At 42.3% G+C, this 24994-nt stretch overlaps 2 protein-coding genes across 6 annotated transcripts in view; both read right to left on the bottom strand.

Moving 5' to 3' along the window:
• Window positions 1–11338, bottom strand: part of SLAMF6 (SLAM family member 6) — a 32714-nt gene extending 21376 nt beyond the window's left edge. For all 5 annotated transcript variants that reach the window (XM_054711729.1, XM_028129357.2, XM_054711730.1 and 2 more), the window contains exon 1: window positions 11252–11338. In XM_054711729.1, coding sequence (XP_054567704.1) covers window positions 11252–11300 — 49 coding nt within the window. In that variant the 5' untranslated portion in view covers window positions 11301–11338. The remainder of the gene's footprint in view (window positions 1–11251) is intronic.
• A 10834-nt stretch (window positions 11339–22172) lies between these two features.
• Window positions 22173–24994, bottom strand: part of CD84 (CD84 molecule) — a 28539-nt gene continuing 25717 nt past the window's right edge. The window contains exon 8 of the mRNA XM_054711890.1: window positions 22173–23232. Coding sequence (XP_054567865.1) covers window positions 23164–23232 — 69 coding nt within the window. The 3' untranslated portion in view covers window positions 22173–23163. The remainder of the gene's footprint in view (window positions 23233–24994) is intronic.

Raw genomic sequence — 24994 nt, 5'->3', positions numbered from 1 at the left:
TCACCAAGTAGGGGAAGTTTTCTGTCATTATTTCTTCAAATACCCTGCACTCCCTAGAGCTTCTCCTTCTGGCACCCCATAATGTGAATGTTGGTATTCTTGAAGTTGTCCCAGAGGTTCCTTACACTCTTGTTGGAGACCGGGTGTAAGCTGACAGAGTCCTTACTGATAAGATTCAGTCCCCTACCCACACAGTGTTCCCAGGCTTGTTTGGATGGTGATTTCCAATTATCAGTAGAATAAGAGCAACCTTTCATGGCTTACCAAGAAGTCTGTAACTGTTTACTGAGATTTGCTGTACTGAGAATTTGCCTTTCTGCTCTAGAGATTTGCATTTTTGCCTCAGAGATTAAGAGGAACAAAGAGTACATTCCTCTTGACTGACTTCCTATTTAAGTGTTTGTGTATAAAAGGCATTACACAGTTAATAAAGCTGCTGCAATCTGAAAAATGGCTTGCAGCCCTCCTGATCCCGCTTTCTTGTCTTTCTTTTCTTAATTCCCACCTCCCTACCTCATCCCAGTTCACCTGTCAGGCTGGCCCTGACACACTCTCATATTTTTGGATTCTTTTTTCTTTTTGCTGTTCTGATTGGGTGTTTTTTGCTTTCTCATATTCCAAATCATTGATTTGATTCTCAAAATCATCTACTCTACTGTTGAATCCCTGTAGATTATTCTTTATTTCAGTTAGTGTATGCTTAATTTCTGACTGGTCCTTTTTCATGTCTTTGAAATTCTCACAAAGATTCTTGAAAGTCTCACTTAGTCCCTTGAAGCTGTCATTAAATCCCCTGAAGTTTGAATTAAGATCCTTGAGCAACCTTATAACAATTGTTTTGAACTTTGTATTTAATAGTTTGCTTGCTTCCATTTCTTTCATTTGTGATATGTTTCTTTGAGCTGCTTCCTTGTGCTTGTTTTTCTGTATTAGGTAGATCTGCCATGTCTCCTGGACTTGGAAGAGTGGCCTTGTGTAGTAGGTGTCCTGTAGGGTCCAGTGTCTCAGCCTCCAGTCACCTGAGCTGGCCCCTCTAGGTGCACCCCTGTGTGGGCTGTGTGCACAGTCTTATTTTAGTTAGCCTTGATTGCTCTTGGTATCACTGGGAGGAATTGACCTTCAGGCCAATTGGCTGTGAGGACCAGCTGTGACTATAGCAGAAGACCTGCTGTGCAGGAAACATCCCTACAGAGCAGTACTTGCTTCAGTCGGGCTTTGGTGCTCACTGAGTCTGCTCCTTGAGTGTGTCACTTGTGAATGTGTAGAGTTGTAATCTGGTATGGTCTGAAGCTCTCCACCAGATACACTGGCTCTGGGGCCTCCTGGGAGGTGCAAAGTCAGCCATTGCCTGGGGCTACAGAGAGATGTGCAGATGGCTGCTATTTGTATTGGGCTTGGAAGTGCCCAGAGGAGGCCCAGCTGTAAAGCAAAGCAGGTTGGTGCTAGTGTTGGGTCTTGGGCCTCTTATTGATAGGTTTGGGGAATGCTGATGCCAGTTGTTGCTTGTTTGAGGGATTTTAGGGAAGTCTGAAGTCTGAGCTAGGACAGGCCAATCATATGGAAAAGCTGCTACAAACAGCTTAGGTGGGGTTGCAAATTGAATGGGGCAGGGTTTCAGGGAATCACCAGGGTAGAGTAAACAGTGTGAGCCAGGCTAATGGAAGCTCATATTTGGCTGCCAGTCAGCACTGTGATGGGGTAAGTCTCAGCATAGGAACAATGACCCCTGTGAGCACCCTTGTCTGGAAGAAAGCCACCTCAGTTTTCTTGCCCCAATGCCAGACAATTCAGTTCCTGCCCATATGTCCCTGGATCCCCCAAAGCCACCACCTGGTGCTGGAACTTAGAGGAAACGGTACCATGTTCATGCGTTGGCCTTTTAAGAGGAATTGCCTGGGGCTCCAGCAGCCTCCGTATCACTTAGCCACAATCCCCACTGTTTTTCACAGCCCAAAGTTATAGAGACTTCTCTTCCCAGCTCTGGAACCCTGGGAGGGGGGGGGTCTGGTGTGGGACTGGGACCCCTTGCTTCTCATGGGAGGCCCTTGCATCTGAGATACCTTACTGATTGAAAAAAATGCCACATGCAGCTGTTGGACCAGCCCAGTCTGTGCCTCTGCCCCTTCTATCAGCATCGATATACTTTCATCTTTACTTCTGTAGTTGTAGGACTTCCATCAGCCAGATTTATGATTTGAATGATGGTTGTTCTGTATTTTAGTTGTAATTTTGATGTGATTGTGGGAGGCAGCAAGAACTGGTGTTTACCTACACTGCCATCTTGGTTCTCCTGTTTTCCCCCTTTCTATTCCATAATTTCGAAGTAAAAATTATGTTTGTTATTTCTATATTCTTAGCATTTAGCACAATTTCTAGCTCAATAAAAATATATTATTTATTCCAGAAAGAGTAAGGGGGGGGGGAGAGAGAGAGAGAGAGAGAGAGAAACATCAATGACGAGGGCAAATCATTGATTGGCTGCCTCCTGCATGCCCCCATCTGGAGATTGAGCCCAAAACCCAGGCATATTCCCTGACCAGAAATTGTACCATGACCATGGTTCATAGGTCAACGCTCAACCTCTGAGCGATGCTGTCTGGGCTCTAGCTCAGTTAATATTGATCTGATAGAGGTATGTGCTCCATGCGAGCACACATAATGAGAATGATGATCAGGAAGAGTTGGGTTGTGCCAGGAAACATTCCACAGAGGAGGTACTTTTGTAACAGGGTTTTGAATAAAAACAAGAGGTTCTCCATGGTTTGATCATTTGTGATTCTTCCAAGAATGCCCTGTTTCTTCTTTGTTCTTTTGTTTTCTTTGCCTGAAACACTCTTTCCCACCTTTTCCAGGAAGTGAGCTCCTATTGATCCTTCAAGGATGAGCTCAAATATCTCTTTCCCTCAGCTTATATTTGTGGGAAGTTTGGTACAGGGTGAGAAGAAAAGAGTTTGTGGTGGGAGAATAGAAGAAGGGGGTAGAAGGAGAAGATGGTAGAATAGTTCTCTGTAGGTATAAAGGGAAAAAAAAAGATTTGAGCCACTATGCTTAGAGAAGGTAAAGGTTAGAAGTTACTGCAAATGTTCAAAAGGTCCTCTGTGAGACTTTAGCCATAAGTATAGCTGCTTTGGGGTGGGGTACAGGTGATGTGGTGTGTCCCAGAGGGCACAAGGAGGCCCTTTACTCTGCCGGTAACCAGCACTGATGCTTTGGGAATGTCCTGGGCCAGGATCCTTGTCATGGATATTGATGTTCTTGGAGTAAGCAGGACAATGAAGTGTACTCTAAGTGGCTCTGCTGGCAGCAGGTATGAAGGACTAGAAGCAGAAGAGAAGGTTGAGAATTGGAAAGATACCTTATGACTGCAACTGAAGGCTGCTTAGGTGGCCCATGGGAAGCATCCCTTTGGGGACCCTTAGAAGTCACTGAGGGATCACTTGGAGCGTGGAGGTGATGCAGAGGTCCTGCCAATTTTCTGGCGAGGATGTCAAATCAGCAGACATGTGGGGTATGTTTGTTGACATGTTTTATTCATTGGATGATGTGCTTCTGGGAACATGAATAATGTCTTACTCAGCTCTTTATGGTCCCAATACTTGACCCAGGGAACTCAGTGAATCTAAGTAGACTGAGATTAGAATGTGAAGTGTCTTAAATGGTTACTGAATAATATTTTGAAAGATATCAAGAAATATGGAGTAATTTTTAGAATTGGGAAAGTATAAAGAAAAGTGTTTTGGAAAGGAGAGGAAGGACTGAGTTGATTAAAAAAAAAAAAAAAAGCAGAGAAACATAGAAACACACCTGAAACCTACATGTTCATATTGACCAATGTCACTCAAATAAATTTAACTTAAAAAAAAAAAAAGAAAAACAGAGAAACTTTGGGGTTTCTAACCTAGGGGATTGGCTTAGGCCTGTCTACAGGAAAGAGGGATATAATATGCTATTTTAGCTCAGCATGAAACAAGTTTAGAAGGAGAGTTGGGGCTGATTTCTCAAGAGATTTAATAGAGAAGAGAAACATAGGACAGGATCTTAAAAATGACAAGTGAAATGAAAGTAGAATAACCCAAGGTTAAAGGAAGCAACGAAAACAATACTTGAAGGGAAATTTATAGCTATGTTTATAGCTATATTGATATTAAAAAAGAAAAACATCTCAACTCAATAACCTAACTTTGCACCATAAGGATCTAGAAAAAGAACAAAATAACCCAAAGCCTAACAGAAAGGAAACACTAAAGATTGGAGCAGAAATAACCAAAATAGAGAATGTAAAACCAACAGAGAAAATCAACAAAACCAAAATTTGGTTCTTTTAAAAGATAAACAGATTTGACACACATTTAGCTAGATTAATTAGGAAAATAATGGAGAATACTAAAATTACTAAATTAGAAATGAAAGAGTGGACATTACTGCAGACCTTATAGAAATAAAAAGGAATTATAAGAGAATACTATGAAACAGACAAATTCCTAGAAACAAGCAAATTACAAAACTAACTTAAGAATAAATATAAAATCTGAGAGGACCGGTAACAAGTAGAGAGATTGAATCAGTAATCAAAGATATACTAAGCCCAGGACAAAATGGCTTCACTGGTGAATTCGACCTATTATTTAAGGAACTAGAGGCCTGGTACATGAAATTCATGCACAAGTAGGGTCCCTAGGCCTGGCCAGTGATCAGGGCCGATCAGGGCATTCTGGCCACTGGCCGGGGCCTTCCTTCCTTCCACACTGCCCCATAATGGTCAGTGCATGTCATAGCAAGTGATCTAACTCCCAGTCTCCTGGTCAAACTCCTGAGGGGACACTTGGCATATTAGCCTTTTATATATGTAGATAATTAACACCAATCCTTCCCAAAAAAATAGAAGAGGAGAAAGCACTTTCTAATTCATCCTATGAGGGCAGCATTACCAAAGCCAAAGACATTTCCCTCCCCCAAATAAAATTACCAATTAATATCTCTTATGAATATTGATGTAAAAATCCTCAACAAAGTACTAACAAACTCAATCCAGGAGCATTTTAAAAGGATGATACATCATGACTTAGTGGAATTTATCTCAGAAATGCAAGAGTGGTTTAATATATGAATATTAATGCAATATATCACATTAAAAAAACTAAAGAAAAGAGACACGCCATTATCTTAATCAATATAGAAAAAGTACGTAACAAAATCCAAAACCATCTCACATTTAAGAATCTAGGATTAGTAGGAAACGTTTTTACTTTGATAAAAGTCATCTTGAAAACCCACAGCTAACATTCTACTTCAGGATGAAAGGCCGAAAGCCTTCCACCAAAACCAGGGCTAAGATAACAGTACCTGCTTTCACCACTTCTATTCAACACTGTACTGGAAGTTCTAGCTAGAGCAATTAGGCAAGAAAAAGAAATAAAAGATATCTCAATTGAAAAGGAAGAAATGAAGCTATTCTTATCTTTTAGATAGAAAATCCTAAAGAACCCACACACAAAATATCATCAGAGCTAATCAATTAATTTACCCAAATTGAAGAATAGAAGATCAATATACAAAAATCAGTTATAGTCCTACACACTAACAATGAACATGTGAAAGGAAATTAAAACAATTCCATTTACAATAGCATCCAAGATAATAAAATATCTAGGAATAATTTAACCAAGGAGATGCAAGATTTTACCCTGAAAACTATAAAACATTGCTAAAAGAAATTAAAGAAAAAAATAGATGTAAAGACATCCTATGTTTATGGATCAGAGGACTTAATATTAAGATAGCAATACCACCCAAACCAATCTACAAAAACAATCTACACATGCAATTCAATGTCTAACAAAATTCCAATGAGTCATTGATTTATTTTCAGAAATGGAGAAGTCAATTCTCAAATTCATATGGAATTTCAAGGGGTCCCAAATAGCAAAAGCAATACTGAAAAATAAAATTAAAATTGGAGAACTCACACTTCCCAACTTCAAAATTTACACAGCTACAGTAATCCAAATAGTGTGGTGCTGACTATAAAGGTAGATATATAGATGTCAACATCAAATTGAATTGAGAGTCCATAAATTAACCCATATGTTTATGGACAATTAAATTTTTTTGTTAATCTTCACCCGAGGGTAATTTTTTCTATTAATTTTTAGAGAGAGTGGAAGCGGAGGATAAAGAGAGAGAAACATCAATGTGAGAGAGACACATCGATTGGTGGCCTCCCACACATGCCCCAACCCGGGCCGGGGATCGAGCCTGCAATTGAGGTATGTGCCCTTGATCAGAATTTAACACATGACCCTTCAAGACTCTAACTACTAAGGGCCAAGACTCTAACTACTAAGCAAAACAGCCAAAGCTACAGACAATTAATTTTTGACAATAGTAGCAAGATCATTCTATGGGGAAAGAAGTTGCTTCAACAAATGGCACTGGGACAACTAGATTACCTACATGCAAAAAAATGTGGTTGGACCCTCTAACTCAGATCTATATAAAAATTAACTCAACGTGTTTCAATGACCTAAACATGAGAGCTAAAATTATAAAACTCTTAGAAGAAAACATAAGTTTAAATTTCCCTGTCCTTAGCTTTAGCAATAGATTTTTAGATATGATACCAAAAGCACAAGCAACAAAAGAAAAAAATAGATAAATTGGACTTCATCAAAATTAAAAACTTCTGTTCATCAAAGGATATTATCAAGAACATGAAAAGACAATCTACAGAATGGGAGAAGATATTTATAAATCATATATCTAAAAAGGTTTTAGTTTTCAGATTATTTAAAGAACACTTATAAGCTAACAATAAAAAGACAAAAAATACAATTAAAAATGAGTGAAGACCTTGAATAGATATTTCTCCAAAGAAGATATAAATTTAAGTGGCCAATAAACCCATGCAAAGATGCTCAACATTATTAGTCATTAGAGAAATGCAAATCAAAAACACAATGAGATACCTTTATATCTACTAAAATGGTAGTAATGATAATCAGAAAAAAAATTTTTGCTAGAATATGGAGAAATCAGAACCCTTGTACATTGCTGGTGGAAATACACACTGGTACAGCCAATGTAGAAAAGTATTTAGTGATTCCTCAAAAATATTAAACATAGTATGGCCCGGTAATTCCATTCCTAGGTATATACCCAGAAGGATTGAAAACAGATGTCAAACAAATACTTGTACACAAATCTTCATAGCAGCGTTATTCACATAAGTAAAAAGGTGAAAACAATACAAATGTCCATCAATAGAAGAATGGATAAATAAAATGTAGTAATACACACAATTGAATATTATTCAGCAATAAAAAGGAATTACTGATAGATGATACAGCATGAACAAACCCTGCAGACACTGCACTAAGTGAAAGAAGTCAGCTACAAAAGGTCACATACGATATGATTTCACTTATATGAAATATCCAGAATACCTAAACCCATAGAAATGGAAAGCAGACTGGTATTTTTGGGGTCCTGGGGGGAAGGGGAAATGTGGAGTGATTGCATAATGAGTACAGGGTTTCCTTTCTGGGGTAATGAAAACGTTTTGGAGTGACATAAGTTAAGTGGTGGAGGAACAACAATGTGAATTTACAAAATGCCACTAAATTGTACATTTTAAAATTATTGTTTTGTCTTTTATATTTCACGTTAATGAAAAACAAAGAAAGGAAAAAAGCCTGCCTTTGGATAGAGACACACCTGACGCTAGATGTGGATGGAAAATGGAAAGGCATGGAAAGCAGGAGGTCACAGGGGTACAGACGGCAGATCCTGAGAGGTGGAAAGACACAGCTGTCCTTGAGGACAATGACAAGAGGGAAAACAACACAGCCTGTAGTGAGCAAGAATAAACATTAGAGGCCCTGACCGATGTGGCTCAGTTGGTTGGAGCATCGTCCCATATACCAAAAAGGTGTGGGTTCAATTCCAGGTCAGGGCACATACCCAGGCTGTGGGTTTGATCCCTGGTTCGGGTGCATGCGGGAGGGACGTAACTAATCAATGTTTCTCACATCCATGTTGCTCTCTCTCTCTCTCTCTCTCTCTCTCTCTCTCTCTCTCTCAAATCAATAATAAAAAAAAAAAGAATAAACATGAGAAAGCATGGATAGTTGGTAAGTAGATGACGATGCTCAGGGGAAGGAGAGTCATTGGATTACAATCTCCTAGCCTAGCCAAAGAAAGAGCCAGCAAGTTTTTGACTCAAAACCACAGAATCATTTGGCTAGCCCACATGGATTGGCTCTGCCTCCATTTCCAACCACTGTTCTCCCCTGGGCAGCAGACACCTGTCTGTATCTGCTTCTTGCAAACACATTCAGAGAATTAGTTCCCATGTTTCCCTCCCTCTAGTCCCAGTGTGACTTAGGTCCCATGAAATCTAGACCTTGCTACTCAAAGTGTGGTCCTTGGAATAGGAAGGGTTACCTGGAAGCTAAATCTTAGCCTCCATCCCAGAATCCATATTATAATAAGATTCCCTCATAATTTGTATGCATATTAACTAACACTTGATAAGCCCCCCATCTAGAAAGAATAACAGAGAGACACAGGAGACTCATTTTTCCCCAAGGGCATGCTGATGCCTGATTCCAGTTAAACCTATTAGGATGATCTCTCAACACGGTTTATCTTTCCAGCTAAATTTCCTAAAGGAATCAAGTTATGGTGTTCCACCTACTCGAGAGAATATGGGCTGGCATGCATCATCTTCCTTCAAGCTTGTTTTCAAGGTTGGTTTATTTAATTTTCCTCTCTGTGGCTGCTTCCTGTCCCTGAAACTGTCACCTTTTTTGGCTACCGAGCCTGAAATGTCACAGCCCCCACTCTGCATCATCTTCCTTCCTGTACACTGTACTATTTCACTTATTTATCTTGTTTATAGTTTGTCTCCCCTGCTAAAATGTTTATTCTGTCTGGTGGGCATGGCTCAGTGGTTGAGCTGCGACCTATGAACCAGGAGGTTACTATTTGATTCCCAGTCAGGGCACAGGCCTTGGTTGGGGTTGGGGTTGTGGGTTCAGTCCCCAGTGGTGGGCATGCAGGAGGCAGCCGATCAATGATTCTCTCTCATCACTGATCACTGATGTTTCTTTCTCTCTCCCTTTCCCTTCCTCTCTGAAATCAATAAAAATATATTTTTAAAAAAAAGTTAACTCCCAGAGGGCAGAAATGGTTGTGGCTTTGTTCATGATCGATCTCCAGAAACTAGAATAGGGTCAGGCATCCAGTAAGTACTCAATATTTATTGAATGACATAATAAATTCACCTTTCCCCTCATTCCCACGGCCAGTTAATTCTGTATCTGTGGTGACTCTTGCTTCTGTCCTTTTTTCTCTTGTGCTGCTGCTTCCCTGTTTGTTTAACTGTCATTATTTCTCAGAACTATCACAAGAGGCTGCCACCTGCTAGCTAATGAAATTCGGCAAGTTATTGAAATTATCATAATTCCACATGTAAAAATGGGAATGGTACAGACTCATAAAACCGTCACAGGCTTATGTACATATACACTGAGTGGCCAGATTATTATGATCTCTGAATGCATAATAATCTGGCCACTCAGTGTGTGTGTGTGTGTGTGTGTGTGTGTGTGTGTGTGTGTGTGTGTATATATATATATATATATATATATATATATATATATGAGGCCTGGTGCATGAATTCATGCATGGGTGGGGTCCAGCCAGCCTGGCCAGGGGGAGGAGACATGGGCGGTTGGCTGGCCTGCCTGCTGGTCGAGGGGACAATTTGCATATTAGCCTTTTATTATATAGGATATACACTGAGTGGCCAGATTATTATGCGTTCAGAGATCATAATAATCTGGCCACTCAGTGTATAATGCATGGAAGTGCCTGGTCCCATGCCTGTAAAACAGAATAGACACTCAGCGAATATTAGCTCGTGGCTAGTTCTGGCTTAGCTCTCCTGCCTTGTCTCCTGCCCCATATGTCCCTTAACCCTATACTTTGGCTCCAATGGACCTCTTGTGGTTGCCCAAACATCACATACAACTTTGTTTTACAGGTAACCAACAGCAGGAAACAAGAAGCAGGCAGGATGCGCTAATTTCTTTCTCTCTGCCTTATAAGGTACTGCTGAACCACATGCATAGCCTCTGGTTTGCATCAAAGGAAGAACGAGCTGGAGAAAGCCTTTTATTTTTCATTTTTATAGCAAACAGAAACTAAGAGGACTACGTCTAGTGTTTTTTGTTGGGCCTAGAAATTTTGGCTAAACCGACTCATAGGTTTTCAATATTTTAGATGAGAACAGTGAAAATCTGGAAGAATAAGTAATGCAGCTGATGTTATGCAGCAAGACAGAAGCTAATTGGGCAAAAGGATATCTTTTCCTAATCTTAGTGCTTCTCCTTCTTCAACATGCTGGTGAGTCTTGTTTTAGAAAAGCTCATTTCCCGTGTCCCCAGAGCCAATTCCCTTAGACCAGTGGTTCTCAACCTTTCTAATGCCGCGACCCTTTAATACACTTCCTCATGTTGTGGTGACTCCCAACCATAAAATTATTTTCATTGCTACTTCATAACTGTAATTTTTAAAAAATATTTTTATTGATTTCAGAGAGGAAGGGAGAGGGAGAGAGAGATAGAAACATCAGTGATGAGAGAGAATCACTGATTGGCTGCCTCCTGCATGCCCCGCACTGGGGATCGAGCCCACAACCCAGGCACGTACCCCTGGCCGGAATCGAACCTGGGACCCTTCAGTCCACAGAACAATACTCCATCCACTGAGCCAAACCAGCCAGGGTAATATAACTGTAATTTTGCTACTGTTATGAATTGTAATGTAAATACGATTCATAACAGTAGCAACCCACAGGTTGAGAACCGCTGCTGTCGAGCCTAAGACCATCAGAAAACACAGATATTTACATTACAATTCATTAACAGTAGCAAAATTACATTATGAAGTAGCAACGAAAATAATTTTATGGTTGGAAGTCACCACAACATGAGAAACTGTATTAAAGGGTCGTGGCATTAGAAGGGTTAAGAACCACCACTGCCTTAGATGCAGACACAACTTTAGTTAGCCACCGAACCATTTAACATTGAGAGGAGGTAGCAGCTTATCAGATAGCATTGTGAGCCCTACCCAGAGCCTTGGCAGAGAGACAGACAGACACCTATATATAGGGGATTTAGCCCGAGCAAGCAGCACAAAACCAGGGAGTCACTCCGTGACGACATGGGTTTGTACAGGCATTTACCTGAGCCAAGGCTGGAGAGAAGCTCGAGAAACTGAAGCAACCAGATCATGCTCTTAGCATTGGTGCTGGAGATTTCACACTAGTCAAAATCATTTAGCGTATCTGCAAGTGCTTCTTACGCGAAACTTCCTTCTCATGCGAAACTTCCGTTTCCTCTTATAGGAGTGGCATAAGTAGACAGCGGTGAGCAGAGCAAAGGACCCAGGACCCAAAGCCCTGGGTGCCTAGCAAAGGACAATTGTAGGATGGGGTCTCACCCTCCAGGTGACCTTTCCTCTTTAGAGATAACATTCAGGCCTCAATGGCATTTCAGGCCCAGAAAGGCAGGAAAACCAGACAAGCATTGCGATGGCTGATGTCAAGAGAAGCTGCACTGAGGAAGGAGCCCGTGCCCTGGTGCTGACTCATTTCCAGCCCTGAAAGCACACACCTAGAAACTGCTGAATATTCTATTGAAGTCTTCCCCTGGGATCTTCCCTAAAATCGCCACCCTTAAAACCCTTAGGATGGAAGACCTAGTGATGAGGAGTGTAAGGTATTTTGGGGGCTAGCAATCTGAATTTGTCCCAGTAACCTGCTTTCTACTGCACTCTCTTGCTAGCCAGTAACTCCATTTGTGAAAGAATGTAGGAGACGAGCAGCCGGACTCTGCACCTAGTTAATCAATGTCGCTAATGCACATTCCTGTGGTCACTGCCCCTTCCTTAATGATCTGGTCTCACAAGAGCTATTTACCTAAATACTCCCAATTGACAAGGGCCATAAACCAAGGATGAAACAGCTTAACTAGAGGGAGGTCACTGGTGCCATCCAGGATGGACATTAGCTACAATCTAAGTTAATCATTCTAACTGATTCTCAGGGGTGTGGGTGAGGGAGTGGGGGTGGAGGGGAGGAGGGGACTGTGAGAGTCCCCTACTGAAGCTTGGTAGTTAGGAAACAAAGAAACTCAGAAATATATAAGGAGAAAATCTCATTGTCTAAGTTGTTCAGGATCTGGATCTTAGAGTCCCCTGAACCAGCAGCGCGGCTTTGAATAAAGGCTTTTCCTGAAACCTCAGAGTGTCCAACTGTCTCTTCTGCGCCAATTCCATAAATTCTATATTCCATAACACCAGCACCCTCTTCCTTTCATTGGTCTTTTGGGGTTCATTTTGTTTGGGACTCTGTGAGCTTCTTGCATTTGTGTGAGTTTTTTCTTCCCTATATCAGGGAAGTTTTCTGTCATTTCTTCAAACAGGTTTTCTATTCCTTGCTCAGTTTCCTCTCCTTCTGGAACCCCTATTATGTGGATGTTGTTTCATTTCGTGTTGTCCCAAAGTTCCCTTAGGCTCTCCTCTTGTTTTTTTAAGCTTTTTTTCTAGATGCTGCTCTGCTTGGGTATTTTTCCTACCTTGTCTTCTAGCTCACTGATGCAGTCCTCTGCTTCTTCTAGTCTACTATTGATATCTTCTATTGAGTTCTTTATTGCAGTGATGTCATTTTTCATTTCTTCTTGGTTCTTCTTCATTTTCTCTTGGTTCTTACACATATTGTTGAATTTGTCTTTCAACCTTTTCAGCGACCTTATGACCTTTTCTCTGACATATTGCTTGCCTCCATTTTGTTTACTTCATTTTCTGGTGATGCCTCCTTTTCTTTCATATGTGGGCTGTTTCTTTGTCTCCCCATGATCTCTCCTCTCTGGGTGTCTGGTTATGTATCTCTCTCTCCTGCATTGACTTAAATGTACAAAATACAACACAACAAGGCACAATGCACAAGGCACTGAACACAAATGTATTCACGATACTAATAACCCCCAAAAAAGGTGACCACCAGAGAAAAGAATATTAGGGGATTAAAAAAAAAGAGCGCAAAAATGATATTTAGATATCAATGATATTTAAATGGTTTGGCTCAGTTGCCTGCAGACTGCAAGGTCCCAGGTTTGATTCCTGTCAAGGGCATGTACCTGGGTTGTGAGCACATCCCCAGTAGGAGGTGTGCAGGAGGCATCTCTCTCATTGATGTTTCTAACTCTTTATCCCTCTCCCTTTCTCTGTGTAAAAAATCAAGAAGATATATTTTAAAAAAATTATATTTAGAAAAGGAAAAAAAATTAAGAGAAAAGAAAGAGAATAAAAAAGGAGAAAAACTATTTATATGGGAAGAAAACTCCAATAGAACAACAACTAATCAAAAAAATGCAAACAACTAACACCCAGATATGAGTGCAAAGTACATACAACAACTAATAACAAGTGAGGAGAGGAAAAACAGAAGCAAAAAAAAAAAAGAGAGAAACAATCACACAAACAAACCAATCTAATCAACAATCAAACTAACAACAGCAATAGGACAGAGAGAAAGAAGGGCAAAACAAAACAAAAGAAAAGAAAAAACTTAAATAAAAACAACAACAACAACAACAAAACAAAAAAAGGGGAGAAAAACATTTGGAGAGTGAAGAAAGTGAAGAGAGAAGTGTGTATGGACTTGGAGCAGGGGATCAGAAATTACATATATAAGTTGGGTGAATTTTTAACAGGGGGTAAAAGAAGGAATAGGGAAAATCTAAAGCAGGAAAAGGGTAAGAGAAACAGGACAACAAAAGGGAAAAAGTGAGGAAGAGAGTGTTGGCATAAAGGTAAAGTTGAGATAGAGTAAAATGATGCTAAAGGAAAAATGAAAATAGAATGTAGAACACTAATCCCAAAATAAAATGAAGAGAAAATAAAATGAAACTTTAAAAAAGGTAAAATAGTAGTAATAATACTGATTAAAAATAAAAATATAATGATTAAAAAGATAAAATCAAGTGAGAAAATAAGAAAAAAGTTTCTTAAGTAAAAGGTAAAAAAAAAGTACAGTAGTGAAGGTCATTCACTTCCTCTACTGTTCTGTTTGGCACACCTGTTTCCTGTCAGGTAGTCAGGACAGTATTGAAGTTCCCTGTATTCCACAGCTCCTCTGTGTCATAAGCCACAATCATGTTTTCTTTCTTTTTTTTTTTTAAATATATTTTTATTGATTTCAAAGAGGAAGGGAGAGGTAGAGAGAGATGGAAACATCAATGATAAGAGAGAATCATTGAACGGCTGCCTCTTGCATGCCCCATACTGAGGATCAAGCCCGAAACCCGGGCCTGTGCCCTTGGCCAGAATCAAACCCGGGACGCTTCAGTCTGCAGGCTGACGCTCTATCCACTAAGCCAAACCAGTTAGGGCCACAATCATATTTTCAAGCAGGCTGTATTTGTTTCTCAGCCTAACTATGGTTGTATTTACACAAGATTCAGTTTGTGATTCAACCCCTGGGTGGCAGTGTTTCTGTATTGACATCCGGGGCTATAAGTCCTCTCTATCCAGTATTTAGAATTTGTTTTCCCTGCTGCACTGAATACTGGTTTGGAGTATTTGGGTTTTCTGATCATTTCTCCCCACTCTGATCCCCAGGTTCCACAAAAACATCTTTTCCCTGCAGTCTCTGAGAGTGTTTTTAATTGGGTGATCCTATGTACTGGGCTTAGTAATCAAAAGCAAGGATTTAAAGAGAAAAAAGAGCCAGAGTAAGTGCGCAAACTCTCGACTTTTTCACCCCGGCACTGCACACAACTCTGCTCAAGTCTCTGTGCACGTATTTCCCCCCTGGCACAGTGCAGCCCGTTTACTGGTAAAGCTTCAGGCTGCCTTTTTGTGCCAAGCCCAGCTATGGGTTGATTTCTAGAGTTCCCTTCTGTCAACAGCCCTGTGGACCCCCTTCCACATTCGCGGACTACACTGGCTCCAACGTCTGCGGATTTTGTGGGGCGCAGACTTCCTCTGAACCTCTCATTCTCACTGCTCGCATTTCTTCCTTCAGCCTGGATCACAGACCTCACCTTTCTCTGGGAGAAATCTGACCTTTCTGTGAGAAGGTGAAGAGCTCACCCGAGTCCGCATATTCCTGCTGCTTGAGACCCGGTGTTTGTGGGTTCACTGCTGGTCCCTGGGTGTTGTGGTTGTAGGGTCCCCTGAGGTATCCGATTCTTCCCGATTGAAGGTAAGGCTGGGCTTCCGATCACAGCCACTCTCCCTTTCAAGATGGCGCGGTCTCTGTGGCAGAGCCGGTCGCTCTGGGAGAGATTTCAGCAGCAGTGGAGGCTGCCTGGTCAGGGGAGCCCGGTCCAGCAGTCCCCAACAGTCCCTTGGAATATAGCGGTCCCTCACTCACTCACAAATGGACACTGTCACCATTATACCAGTCATAACCTGTCACCATTATACCAGTCCACACACTCTCCTTTTGTGTGGACTGGTATAATGGTGACAGTGTCCATTTGTGAGTGGACACACTATCCTGCAGCCTGCCTTCCCATCAGCAGCCATCTTCGATCTCTCAACCCTAACTTCTTAATGTTAGGGGCAGAAATAATAATCATGCTCTGTTAACTATGATTGTTAGCTATAGTTATAAGAAATATTAATTATGGCCCTGGCCAGTTTTGCTCAATGGATAGAGCATCAGCCTGTGGACTGGAGGGACCCAGGTTTGATTCTGGTCAGGGGCACATGCCCGGGTTGTGGACTTAATCCCCAGTAAGGGCATGCAGGAGGCAGCTGGTCAATGCTTCTCTCTCATCATTGATGTTTCTATCTCTCTCTCACCCTTCATCTCTGAAATTAATAAAAAAATATTTTTTAAAAAAGGAATATTAATCATGCTCTGCTAACCATGATTGTTCTGTTCTTGATTAGAGAAAGCACATTCTAACCTGGCTGAGAGTTGTACGCCCAAGACATAGGAGTAAACCTGGAATGAAGTCTATTCTCCTTACCTGAGACCTGCCCATTATAATGGAAACATTAACAACCTTGTTGCTAAAACAATAGTGTCCCAGAGGTGCCTGCCCCAGCCTGCATTGCTTATAACCTGTCACCATTATACCAGTTCTTATTCCTTTTGCCTACTTCCCATGTGCTTTTGTCCTTCTACCCAATATAAGCAGCTCGTTATGGGGGCTAGAGGATGGGGCAGAGCAGATTTTCGTGGATGACCTGCTGCTCTCCCATACTGCCGGCATTATTGGAATAATACAGGGTTGGCTCATATATGATTCAACCCTGATTCTGCTTAATTGGCTCAAGTAGTGACAGGCAGGCTGGATCCAATGGTTGTCCGGTTTCGTTAACTGGTGACTCTGGTAGGATTGAATAAGTGGGGGACACCTCTGGGGTAGTACCGGAGATCCTGCTTGCTGCCTGGACTGGGGGTTCCTGAGCATGAGGCCTGGACTCTTTTATTCACAGTGCTGTCAGGAATTTTCTTGTTTTGAGTCCCAGCCACAGCCTCAGCACTCCTGTTGTCTCACCTAAGACCTAAGTTGAATCTAACACGTTTGTATGACACAAGAAGCATTTGCTGCCTCTCATCTGGGCCTCTTTGTAAGGCACGGGAAGTGAAAGGTTAACATGATGGTGCTGGGAAGGCTAAATAGCCATCTCAGATGGTGGATAAAGAAAAATAGAGGTGACATGTACTGGCTGGGGAAGCCACAGGGACGATGCCAGGGGATTTCAGAAGTCAGGAAATGGTTTGGCTTCAACATTTACTTGGTAGCTGGTAGGAATCCAAAGAAGCCCAACCAGGACCACCTTATGGACCTGGACCCAGTGCTAGGTACAAGCAAGGTTCCATTGTACCCACCGGCTCCTTGCTTTCCATCAGGAAGCTCCCAGAAGATAGAGACTTTAAAGAACACCGACTGCTGCCAAAACTGGTTTGGCTCAGTGGATAGAGCATCGGCCTGCGGACTGAAAGCTCCCAGGTTCGATTCCGGTCAAGGGCATGTACCTTGGTTGCGGGCACATCCCCAGTAGGGGGTATGCAGGAGGCAGCTGATCGATGTTTCTCTCTCATCGATGTTTCTAACTCTCTCTCCCTCTCCCTTCCTCTCTGTAAAAAATCAATTAAAAAAAATATATATAAAAGAACACCGACTGCTGTTAGGGTCGCTGAAGGAGGAACCCATGGGTCCAAAAGGGGTAGAGAATTTTAAATGTATTATTACATCTGCTAGAAGGGCTGAGACCAAACTGGCATCAGCGGGGCAGAGTAGAGGGAGTGGGATATTTATGTCTCTTGTCAGGATCAGTCAGAGAAATTGGTCAGACCAGATGCAGGTGGGGGCCACGTGTAGGCGGTCCACTGGAAACTGGGTGAGTCGGTTACTGGAATCCAAAGGCTGTTCATCATGAAACCTACAAGGAGAATAACAGGAAAATCGCCGGGAGGACCAAGAGCCCCAGCAGAACATAATGGAGCACAAGAATGTGCCTACCAACCATCAGCTGGAGATTTTCTTTTTTTCTTTTCTTTTTTTTTTTTTAATTTATTTTTTATTTTTTAAAAATATATTTTATTGATTTTTTACAGAGAGGAAGAGAGAGGGATAGAGAGCCAGAAACATCGATGAGAGAGAAACATCGATCGGCTGCCTCTTGCACACCCCCTACTGGGGATGTGCCCACAACCAAGGTACATGCCTTGATCAGAATCGAACCCGGGACCCTTGAGTCCGCAGGCCGACGCTCTATCCACTGAGCCAAACCGGTTTCGGCTGGAGATTTTCTTTATTAGAAAGGACAACTAATAAAAGACACACTCCAACCTTTGAAATGCCAGAAGTGGGGTGTTAACCTGTTGCAGAATTTACCAGGCGACCGGATAACACACAACGGATGCTCAGAAGATTCAGGAAAAACCCTTTATTTGCAGACGTACGAGGACGGTGACTCAGGGGAGTCGGTTTCCAAAGCCTGAGCACCAAATGTGGAGGGTCTCTCCCATGTATCCCCTTGGTTTCTCTGTCTCCCCATATGTGGACCAGGCTTCCAGACTTTTCTCGGGCTTTGCAGTCCCTCTGTGGGTTGGGGGTGGGAAAAGTGAGATTTCACCCAAAGGCCTGGCCTGGGTGGTGCCAGTGACCTTCACTCTGGCTAAACTGTTACATTCTTGGTTTATGGCCCTTGTAAATTGGGAGTATTAAGGGAAACAGATGATTGCCTAAGGAAGGGGAAGTGACTTTATAGGCTAACAAGAATGTGCATTAGGATACTGGTTACTGGCACAGATTCAGATTGCTAGCCCCCAATTGTCTTATATTCCCCTTCAAACCCTCAAGAGAGCACATACTCTAGTTAACTATAATTATAGGATAGTTAACAAGATTATGTGCTCCCCAATCTTTCTTACACCCCCTCCTTAATTTCAAATGCATAAAAGAAGCTGCAGAACTGTTATTATTTTCAGGAGCATCTGAGATCTTGTTCCACAGCTTATGTCATGAGTTTGGCTCAAATAAATTCTTATAAAAATTTAAAAAGAAGAATTGAATTTATTTAAGGAAAGGGGATGGGAGATGGGATATCCAAAGGGAAGGGCTAGTGTTCCTTTTTCTTCACATCCTCACCAGCACGTGTTGATTTATTGGTGATAGCCATTCTGACAGGTGTGAGGTGATATCTCATTGTGGTTTAATTTGCATTTCTCTGATGACTAGTGATGCTGAGCATGTTTTCATATGTCTATTGGCCATCTGTGTGTCCTCTTTTGAGAAGTGTCTATTCAGGTCTTTTTCCCCTTTTTAAAAATTGGATTGTTTGCTTTCTTTGGTGTTGAGTGGTGTGACTTCTTTATAAATTTTGGATATTAACCCCTTATCAGGTGTATCATTGGCAAATATTCAGTGGGTTGTCTTTTCCTTTTGTTGATGGTTTCCTTTGCTGTGCAAAAACTCTTTAGTTTCACGTAATCCTATTTGTTTATATTTTCTTTTGTTTCCACTGCCCGAAAAGATATATGAGAAAAAAATATTGCTAAGAGAAATGCAGAGATTTTGCTGCCAATGGAAAAAACACATTTTAAATCAACTTCACTTTCTTTTTCTAAGAAGCATGAGCTGCAACGTTTTCTCATTTTCTCAGTTCCCTGGTAAAGCCCATGCTTTACAACCCTGGCTTACCGGTGCTTTCCGCTAGAGGACTCCTCCCCTGAGATTTCAACTTCACGTGTAAAAATGACACAGTTTTGGTCTGACACAAAATCCTGTTCTATTGAAAGAATGGTTTTTAATTATTTCCCCCCCTGTTAATCCTCATCTGAGAATATTTTTCCCATTGATTTTTGAAGAGAGTGGAAGGGAGGGGGGAAGAGAGAAAGAGAGAATAGATGTGAGAGAGACATGACATATCAATTGGTTGCCTCCTACACATTTCCTGACTTGGGCTGGGGATTACCAGGTGTACCTGTTAATAATGCAGATTTTTTTCAATAGGTGGAGTTTCACATATGTTGGTATATATATGTGATTTGATATGTATGCTATTTTGTTGTATTGACAACAAGCTTCAAAACTTCATATGTCAAATTTTCTGAAGGTGTTAACGTATATATTTTTACGCTTAAAAATGTCAAATTTCGTGCCAAAAAAAGAGCATTTGAGGGAAGTTTTAATTCATTACTTTATTTTGAAGAAAAGTGCTGCCGAAAGTTATTGTATACTTCAGAAGTTTATGGTGAACATGCTCCATCTCAAGATACTTGTGAACGCTGGTTTAAATGCTTTAAAAGTGATGATTTCAAAAAATAAATAAAAATAAATAAAAGTGATGATTTTGATATGAAAGACAAAGAACATCCAGGTCAACCGAAAAAGTTTGAAGACCAACAATTATAAGCATTATTGGATGAAATGTGTATCAAACTCAAAAACAACTTGCAGAAAGATTAAACATTGCTCAGCAAACAATTTCTGATCATTTACAAGCAATGGGAAAGATTTTATTTTATTTTATTTTTAAAATATACTTTATTGATTTTTTACAGAGAAGAAGGGAGAGGGACAGAGAGCTAGAAACATTGATGAGAGAGACACATCGACCAGCTGCCTCCTGCACACCCCCTGCCTGCAATCAATGTACATGGCCTTGACCGGAATCGAACCTGGGACCTTTTAGTCCGCAGACCAACGCTCTATCCACTGAGCCAAACCGGTTTCGGCACAATGGGAAAGTTTTTAAAGGAAGGAAAAAGGGTGCCACATCAACTGAATGAGACAACTGGAAAACCGAAAAGTCATCAGTAAAATGTTGCTTCAACGGCACAAAAGAAAGGGTTTTTTTTGCATCAAACTGTGACTGGCGATGAAAAGTGGATTTGTTTTGAGAATCCCAAATGCACAAAATCATGGGTTGATCCAGGTCAACCATCAATATCAACTGCAAGGCCAAATCACTTCGGAAAGAAGACAAGGCTCTGTGTTTGGGTAGGCCTAACTTTGAAAGTCGTCTACCTCCAAAACAGCCTCTGCCATTGGCATCCTGATATTTAATATATGTCATAATTTGATTCCACTGTGTTTATTGGCTGTTGTATGTGAATACTTCCAATAAGTCCCTTCTCTTCAACAGTATTGATTGCTCACAAGCAGGGTACAAGGCACTGTTGCCTGGTGGTGGATGCAGAAATGAATACAACCATCACCTCTCTTATGTGTGCCTCTTCATGATCAGGAAGTCATGGATCTTGTCCTTGAGTGATGTATGATGTAGAGGGAAACAGATAATCATCTATACTGTAAGGCAGAATGGAATGAGTTATAATGACTGAAAGAAAGGAGTGCAAAAAAAAAGCCATAATTTACTTCACTAGTCATACCAGGAAACGCTTCGTAGAGGACTGGGCATTACACTATGTGTGGAGGGATAGGAGGTGGAGTACACATTCTCGCTGAGGCTCTAAGCCACACACAGGCAAGGGACTGTGACCATGCATGGTGTCTGGGGAGGTGCCCAAAATACATCATGCAGATCCAGGGCTGGTTTTGTTTGTTTGCTTATGCTTTCCTCATGTGCACGCCCTCTGTCTTCTGCACTCTCTGCCAAATCCCATTCATCCTTCAAGGCCCAGTTTCCATTCTGCCTCCCCCATAAGGTCTTTTCTGACTGTGCTAGCTGGTGCCACTCCAGGTACTATGTAGTTCAGGATTTAGTTGCAGCGTTTGTGCTGGAATTGGTTTCTCAGTTAGCCCAGGGCAGACATTACACTCATCTCATACTTTGGGGTCCTTGCAGCCCCAACAAAGTGCAAAAGATAGTCAGGGCTAGGGGGTTTTATGGGTCCATTCACTAGGACTAACGTCCTCATCCTGCCTAAATGCAGTTTATTTTTGCTGTGCAGTCTGGGGTTGTTTGTGGGCATTTAGGATTTAGCAGGTTATATTTGTTAGTTCATAGGGGAGCAATGTTTCAAATACTCACTTGAGAGTTCCGCTCAGACGCGGAAGGGGAAAGGGAGGGGGCACCTAACCTTGAGCTGAACTCTGTGACTCTCTGGGTAGAGCCTTGGGAACTGGGGTGGGCCTAGTTGCATAATCTGTAACATCATCTCTCAAGTTCCTGCTTGAGAATGACTTTGCTTCTTTCAAGTCTCTCTTGTTTTGATGGTTGGGTTGCACTTAAGTGCCAGAAATATAACTTGTCATTCCCTTTTGGAGAATGGGGTACAGGGCATGGCTTCTTGGTGCTGAGGCTGCTTGCATTGTGTGTTTGTGTGGTTCTGCAGACAATGAGAACTAGTTATAGTAAGGAATCGGCTCATGTAGATACGGAGATTGAGAAATCCCAAGATCTGTGGTCGGCAAGCTGGAGCGGTGATGGTATATAGTTCCAGTCTGAGTCTGAGTCTGAAGGCCTGAGAGCCAGGAGAGCTAACGGTGTAAGTTCCAGTCCAAGTCCAAGTATAAAGGCAGAAGAAGACCGATGTACCAGCTCAAAGACAGACAGAGAGAGAGAGAGAGAGAGAGAGAGAGAGAGAGAGAGAGAGAATAAATTCTCCCTTACATCACCTTTTTGTTCTATTCAAGCTTTCAGTGGATTTAGTGATACCCAACCAGGAAAACAGGATTAATCTGCTTTACTTAGTCTACAAAAATCAAATGTTAATCTCATCTGGAAACACCCTCACGGATGCATTTGAGTAAAGTTTAACCCAAATATCTGTGTACCCCTGGCCCCGCCAAGTTGACACATGAAGTTAACCATCACAGAGTGATACAGAAGGAAAGCTTGGCTGGAAAGAAAGTCTTAGGAAACTTTTGAAGTAGGGCCTGAAGAAAAATGCCCCAGCACGCTAGAACCCCACAGAAAGTGCATTTTCCAACACAATGTTTGGGGAGCGTGTCTGCACTGCTGAGAGCCAGACTCTGAGGACTTCTCACGCTGTACGGTCATGTATGGTCCACAGTTGTACATGAACAAAGGTTCCTGGGTAAAGGGGGCAAGTAGAGGCTGAAATGCATGCAGCTCACACTCTACTTACCAAGCCATGCACTTGGGTGAGGGGCTGCATCTGCCTTAAGGAAAAAGGGGGCCTTTGCCTGATTTTCCCAAGCCATGAACCAGGTCTCCTCACGCATATTGAGTGTAAGCAGAGCATCCTGGCTGGTGTGCCACGGCATATTACAGTTCCTCCAAACAATACAGGTCCTCTCTATGTTTGGAGTTGCTGGGAAGGCTCGTCACCTGTAATCACAAGAGGCATCTAGACGCAGGCAGCCTCCAGACATGAGCAATCTTGATTGTTTACGTCATTGTGCCATAAAAATATTTTCTAGAGGTGCTGTGATGTAAAGAAGATTGGAGAGCACTGTGCTGAGGGACTTGCCTTATTTATCCAGAAGGCAATTCACCCATTTCAGAAAGGGCACATGTCCATCTGTTTATCTAAGCACAAGCTATGTCCAGCAGCAGAGGGCTTCCTGTTCTTCATATAGGGGGGTGGCGATCTGCAATCTTCAGGAAAGATCTGGGCAGAGAAAGTCTGGATCCAGGGTGTCTGCCGTTATCTGTGGTTATAGTTTAGTTTCCATGGAGAGAATGCTGTCTGGCAGCCTAGATCACAGATTCATAGCTTGGAATCCCAGGAGATTTGCTGTCCTGAGTGCTGATGGTTTTGTCCATCTGTGCCCAAGAGGGAGAGAGAGGACATGTTAACATAAAGGCACTGCTGGGGAATCCCAGGTCCCATGAAGAACCCAGGGGAGTTGTGCAAATGGGCAGGGAGATGCCCTGAGGAAATCTGGGGTCGCAGGGCCTTGCCCTTTGCTGAGTCTTTCAACTCTGCTCCAGCCGCCCCATTTGGAAGCCTTTTGACTCATCAACTTTTTCACCCAGAAAAAAGCAGGAGGGAATGGGGGTACTTGCATTGGTTTTTGATTATAGGCTTGAGGCAACATCCAGGCTCAAGCCACTTGCCTTCCTTGTTCCGCGTTGAGCCCCAGTTCCTTCTGTACCTTCCCCTATTCACAGTGGCAAGTCACCTCTGCTAGCATCTCTCATGCTCCAGTTGAGAACACTGCAGACAACCTTCCCACTGGCTTGAGGAGCCTTTGATCTTAAATCACCTACTGACCAATGAATAATTGTCATTCAACTTGTCTAGAGGATTTACTTTGCGATATCTCAATTCAGGACTCCCCGATGAACTCCTCAAATCCAGTTCTTTACACTGCCAGCTCCTCCTGTGTCCTCCCACTCTCCTTCAGATCCTGGTTCAAACACGTGAGCACCTTGCCCCTCACTTCTTGCTTCTCCTTTCTCCTTTCTCTTCTTCTCTTCTTGCCTCACTCACCTCCTTCATTTCCTTCTCCTTCCTTCCCTTTCGTGATCACTGAGGAAAAAGGGTCCTCTGTCTCTTTCTCCAGGGCGCTCGGCTTACCTCTACAACTTTCCTACTTGTCCCGCTCACAGATGCCTTAAAGAATCAGCTCTTGATTTTTACTTATGGATTCATTTCCATTCCATTCCAAGTTCCCAATATATCCTCCCACCATTCATTTATTATCATCATTTTCCCATTTTTCTAGATTCCTGGGTTCAAATTTATCTTTCGTGATTAGCTTCCTGCATATTAGCTCAGCTATTAAACAGGAACACTTTCAAAACATTTGATTCACTAAGAGACCCCAAAGCTGTCCTGCTGACAGTAGCAGAAATGAGGACCCTCAGATAGTGACCGCCCCTCAGCAGATCCCCCAAATGGAAAGCTCTGTTAAAGGACAGGGTTTACTGTTCCTCTGCATATCCCAGAGAAGGACACTGAGGCACAGGGACTTGTGACTGTCACTAGACCACTACAAATGGTTGTGCAGGTTGCCTACTGTAAAACTCAGCTGAGGGAGCAAATGGGAATGGAAATGACCCTGTGTTCTACTTGCCCGTCTGTGTACCTGGTGTGGGCCTCCAGGAGGCACCTGCTTTCTTATTTTCACACCATGAGCGAGCAGAGGCCCTGGGTATTGCAGAGGCTGGGGTTTCCACGCTAGAACCAGGGGCTCAGGGGATGCTGCACTTAAAGGGTGGGATCAGCACCCCAAACAGACCAGCCTGTGGATAACCATTGACCTGGGGAGTAGGGCTCTGTGCCTGTGTGGAAGTACCTCAGGCCAAAGCCCCCAGCCAGTAGTCCTGAGAAGTCTAGAGAGGAGTCCCAAGGAAACCAGCTGGCCCCTTGTTGAATGAACAGGGTGTAATAGCAGAGTTGTTGGAACAGATATGACAACAGGGATAAAACGTTAGAAAGGATTGGCATTATCAGAGTACTGCACTGTGGAATACATTGTGTTTCCTGGCTTCTCCTAGGTGGGGGGCACCTGTAAAACACCTGTCATTCACTTAGTCAGGGGACCCCAGCACAATGTTGTGTGTCCCCCTTCCTACTTCT

The sequence above is a fragment of the Eptesicus fuscus genome, chromosome 22 (assembly GCF_027574615.1).
Source record: "Eptesicus fuscus isolate TK198812 chromosome 22, DD_ASM_mEF_20220401, whole genome shotgun sequence".
Classification (NCBI taxonomy): domain Eukaryota; kingdom Metazoa; phylum Chordata; class Mammalia; order Chiroptera; family Vespertilionidae; genus Eptesicus; species Eptesicus fuscus.
Note: the sequence above shows the minus strand (reverse complement) of the source record. Positions and strands in the feature narration are given on the sequence as shown.